The following is a 5,000-nucleotide window of genomic DNA, read 5'->3' as shown; positions in this document are numbered from 1 at the left end:
CTTCCAAAATCTCTTCATCAACTCTAATGGCTTTTGGCAGTTTGTGTAGAAAGAAGGAGATTATTATTGCCTCTGTTATTGATACATTAGTTCCACGCGTTACAAAGCATAAAAGCCATCTTAATTAACATTTCGTTTATCATCGTCATTATATTTTTGCTAAACAAAAGAGTTACTCAATGGAATTCCTGTGGGACATTTTCGATTATGTAGACACTATTTTGTATTTCAATGCAACGCATATTAACAAAAAATATCGGCTAGTAAGCAAATATTTTACGCTTTTTCTCTGCCATCAATTATGCGAAGGATGTTTAAATATTGGTGGCCCTCGACCATTGCTGGTTTTCGATTTGGTTTCCTTTATACTCGTCGCTGATTTGATTGCACGAACATTCCGATCGATAGACGTATGGTGCCGGTTGTTGGTTGCCGTTGGTGTGGTACTTTCGCTTTCTGGATGGATATGTGCTTCGTGCTCGTTGTCCGTGTGTGCGATGCTATCATGCGATTCCAGATGACGTAAGCCCACCAACACGGAAACAAGGCACCTAAAGTTTCATCGCATTTCGCAGGATGGGTCAGACATTAGTCCGCCGGCAGGCCTGAACGGATATTTACCTTCATTTGATCGTAAAATATTCACACAAAATGGATTCGATTGCATTGTTTGTATCATTTTTTAATGAGGTCATTAGTTTTCAACAGATTTGACGAAATTTGAGATTGCTTTGCTAAAGGGTTTGCAAATTCGTAGGAATTATGAAACTCAAACGCTGAGAAAAACAAAAGACCCAGTTGACCGTTTCGATGATTTAGTGAAATTTCTGTCAAAACATTCTATTGGCAGAAGATAGATAATCCATGATAATTCCTGTTGAAAAACAACAAATGGATATTTGAAAGAAGAAATTAATTTTCAATTAAGCTCTTTTTCATGATTCATGCCAAATTGGCTTTGCTCTGGATAAAGGTTTCCACATACCACATGCCTGCCATCCGACGCTGTGCTATTGCATGCTCAAATTGTCGGAAAATATGTAAGAATCCAATTTCTTCCGCCACGTCACATGTGCTCAGATGCGGTAACGTTGGTCCCAGACATCCCCGTCGCTCAGGGAGACCGAGAACGACATGAGAACGAATCCAAAGCAATCAGTGCGGAAGAGGTTCCTGCAAACTAAGCTTGGGATATTTTGATCTTCATTCCGCTTCCCTTTTTCCGATTATCAAATAATACTTTCTGTATGGCTCGAATGCCTTTTTAAATATTTAAGTTGCTTCTATTGTGCTCCTGATATACAGGGTTTGTTTGTGAATTCAAGGTGAAAAAATCGGTAAATCGGAGCAGCGTATTCCGCATCAATTCCGGGGAGCATTTTATTATATTTCTTTCAGTGCTTATGTTGACCTTCGCAGGATCAATCTTTCCACCGATTTCTTCCTTAAAGTGGCCCTGGTTCGACACACAATGATGCATAAGTACTGGTGTACGATGAAACATTCGAGACCCCGTAAAGAAAAACGAAGACCATATTGAGCGTACTGTACAGGCGGCTTGCTAATAGAAGCGAAGAAATATCAGATTTCACCTAATCGATTGCCAAAAAACATTCCGTTGTCGTTTCGGCATGCCAATGACATCATTTTTCATCGTCATGATTGTTCACAGCTTCATCGTAGTAGTCAATGATTATGTCTGACGAAGTGTCCGATAAAAAGCACACTTCATTGACCGAAATTTAGTCTGTCGTGTGGAAAGATAATTTCGAAATTTTTCGATTCGAATGAATTCGAGAAAGATTCGAAGCTGTTGAACACAAAATCCGATTTGGTCGTAATCGCTTCGGGGTATTGTGACAAAGTAACGGCTTCGTCAGACATGGTTAAAAACATATTTTGAATGCTTTTCTTGGTGTCCATTCCGCTGTCATCATAATGCAATAGCGGTAGCGCTTTATGATGTAACCTACTTTTAGTTGGATGGTCTTAAGATAGCTACTTAAATCTAATAGACAGTAGATTTAAATCGTTGAAACTAGTGCTTCTCGCATATTCAATGTTAAGACTCTCAATGTCTCTCCTATCTGCGGCCAGCTTTTATTATTACATCTCCGAAGATAGCCTTCCCTGTGCGCTGGGTCAATTTGAATTATGCTCAATTTGACGCTAATAGGCGAGGATGGATTTTAAACTACAGAGCAAGACGGATTTTCGATCAAGAATGAATTGGTTGTGATGGCACGTCAGTCAACATTTTTCGAAATATTTCGATAAACAAAATTACTCCAGATCGGAAATCCTAGCATAACCTAGCAGCGAGCGCATGAGAGTAACATTGAAGTTGCGGAGCGGATATTGTAGACATTACTGTTGGACATTAAAAGCGTTGAACATTATCGCGAAAGGATTAGATTTATTTATAACATAGTGTAAACGTTGGCGAGTTTATACTAGCGGTTAGGATTATGCCTAGTACGGAATCAGAAACTATCTAATTTTGAGCGTAGCTGGTATTTGCTTTGCACTCTCCTATAGTTTCAACACGCTACTCAGCATACCATATTTTCAATATACCTCTTTCTCTCTCTCTCTCTCTCTGCGTTCTCTTTTCAATATCTACAATCAGCTTCGATTAACGAACCGCCCTTGCCGAGACGGAAAAAGTGTCCGGAACTCGCCTATCGGACGAATGAATTCCTGGCGACTCGGGCCCATAATGACGCCGCCGCGGGTCATGATCGTACCGATACGGCAGTGGCGACTCATAATAGAGCAAGGGTAAGTAAGACCTAGGAGAAATGGCTGCCAGGAACGTCGTCAGAAAGCTTTCCGTTTTTACTACCCTCTCTTTATTGATCTCTTCACCACTTTTTTACACAATATGTTTTACTTTTTGGTTCCTACAAACCGAACTTTAATTTTCCTCTTTTGTTATTTCGATTTTTTTTATGTCGAGAAAACCTGTGATGTATGCAGAGGAGAAATTCAATCGGCAGTTTTTAATATTTCCCCATATTGACCATGGCTTCAGGATGGTTTAATACACCATTAATTACTTTAGACTTTGCTCAACTGCAGGCCTCATGGCATATCAGAGGCGGTATAAAGGATTTGGAAATTAATTAAATCTCACTGACCATCGCCAGTGATTGAATGCAACCCAGTCTCACAACTAGTCATATAGAAAATCAATTTCCATTGATTTTGTCAAAAAGGACGCTCTGTAGGGGCTGACATCTTTTCAGAATTTGTCAGGAGAATACAAAGTACACTTTACAAACACTTTGAATTGAATTATGTATGTCCTGACGTTTATGTGCAAAATCTTAAAAGCAGCAGCTCACACTAACAAATTTACTGTACTGTGCTTTTGTGGAATATTATTGAATAGACAGCACTGATAGTTTAAAATTGTCTCAAGAGTTCTGTAGAATATACAAAATCTGATCCTGTTCCCATCGTTGCTGAGTTAATCGAATGCTTTTACTATGTTTCTTTTTGATTGTGACGGTAGAACACACTATTGGATATGATTTCGGATCGACGTATTAGGCTAATTTGGTTTGAATTGCACTAGTTTGATCCACCTGCTCACCTTACGCGTGTTTGCTGCGTCCACCTTACCACCCGGTGTGCTGTTTTTACGATGCTAATCCTGATTTTCATTTGCGCTTGCCCTAACTGTCGCTTAAGGAGCTCCATTCATCACGATCGTGTGTATATGTGTGTGAATGGACCACGTGTTGGCATACATTTCTAGCTCTAGTGGTTCTAGTGGTTCTAGCAAACAGCTCTAGAATAGTGCTTGCTCGTAGTTCGAACAATAAACCAGTCCTGCAAGATTGAACAACTAGTGCCAGTGCTACAGAATAGCGCATAGGTAGAGTGTTGGCTGCTTCAGCAAATCGATGATCCGTAGAAGATGTTAATTAAAATGAATACGTTACCTTGATTGATTTCGATTGGATACCATCTCATCGAACTGAGAATGCATCAGCTTTCACAACCACATCGATTGCCGACGGAGAGACAAATCGCCCTCTTCACGGGAGCCGATTGCCGGTACTCGCGGGATTCGATTCTGGTCCTGCCGGGCGTTCAGATTAACTTACCTGGATTTGCGATTCCTTTTCCGTGATATCTTGCATCAAGTGTCCCCACCTCCCTTCCTTACTAGTGAATCGATTTTGTAATGCATCAACCAATGTGTTTGGCGTGATCTGAACGTGGCAAGAAGCATGCAGTGTAGGACTTGCTGGTAGTCTCGATTCTACCTCCATTTGAAATCAGCCACTTAGCAGTTGTCTTTTAGATGTGTTCGGTTGTTCCTTCCTTACTTCCTTCTCTTTCGTTAGACATGCTCGTCTGATTGGCAACCGTTTCGCATTGTTGCAACCCACACGATGCCACAACAACATCGTCTCAATGTAATGAGATAGAATGATCGCTTATCTACCGTAATCGACTACCAAGCTGCTAATTGCAAACCAGTTGTTCGTTTCCCATGAGAAAGCTTCCCGCTTTTATAGAGTAATGTAATGCGTTACGAAAGGACTAGGAAGTAATGCAGCGCACAGCGTCGCAATACCTTGCAATTACAACCAGTTTGCACCAGACGATCAGAAAACGCTCAGAAGCAAAAGTGTTCCGGATTATTATTATTGGTTGGATATCGTTCAGTACGTATCCACCATTAGAAGCCCGTTTTTGTAGCTTTTGTCCAGTCATTCTTTTGTTTATTTCGATGCTTACATTTAACTTATGACGATTGATGCACTGACAAAACGATTGGAAATGCCTAAATAATCCTGGTAGAACCATTCGTGGATCATTCGTAAAGCGGAAGGCATAAAATGTCGGATCGTTAGCAGAGACAGTTATTCCCTAAAGCTCACTCTGTCCACAACTTCAAAGATTCCCAGATGCTAGAAACGCAGAATACTCAAAAGGAATCTGAGCCTCTGTGAAAAACACGCAGACACACCCACCAACTCGCC

At 40.6% G+C, this 5,000-nt stretch overlaps 1 protein-coding gene across 6 annotated transcripts in view; it reads left to right on the top strand.

Annotated features, from left to right (window-relative positions):
• LOC125949261 (uncharacterized) overlaps positions 1–5,000 on the top strand; it is a 25,114-nt gene that overhangs the window by 6,729 nt on the left and 13,385 nt on the right. For all 6 annotated transcript variants that reach the window (XM_049676145.1, XM_049676147.1, XM_049676146.1 and 3 more), the window contains one exon: positions 2,630–2,781. In XM_049676145.1, the coding sequence (XP_049532102.1) occupies positions 2,630–2,781 (152 nt within the window). The remainder of the gene's footprint in view (positions 1–2,629; positions 2,782–5,000) is intronic.

This window comes from Anopheles darlingi, chromosome 2, assembly GCF_943734745.1.
Source record: "Anopheles darlingi chromosome 2, idAnoDarlMG_H_01, whole genome shotgun sequence".
Taxonomy (NCBI): domain Eukaryota; kingdom Metazoa; phylum Arthropoda; class Insecta; order Diptera; family Culicidae; genus Anopheles; species Anopheles darlingi.
Note: the sequence above shows the minus strand (reverse complement) of the source record. Positions and strands in the feature narration are given on the sequence as shown.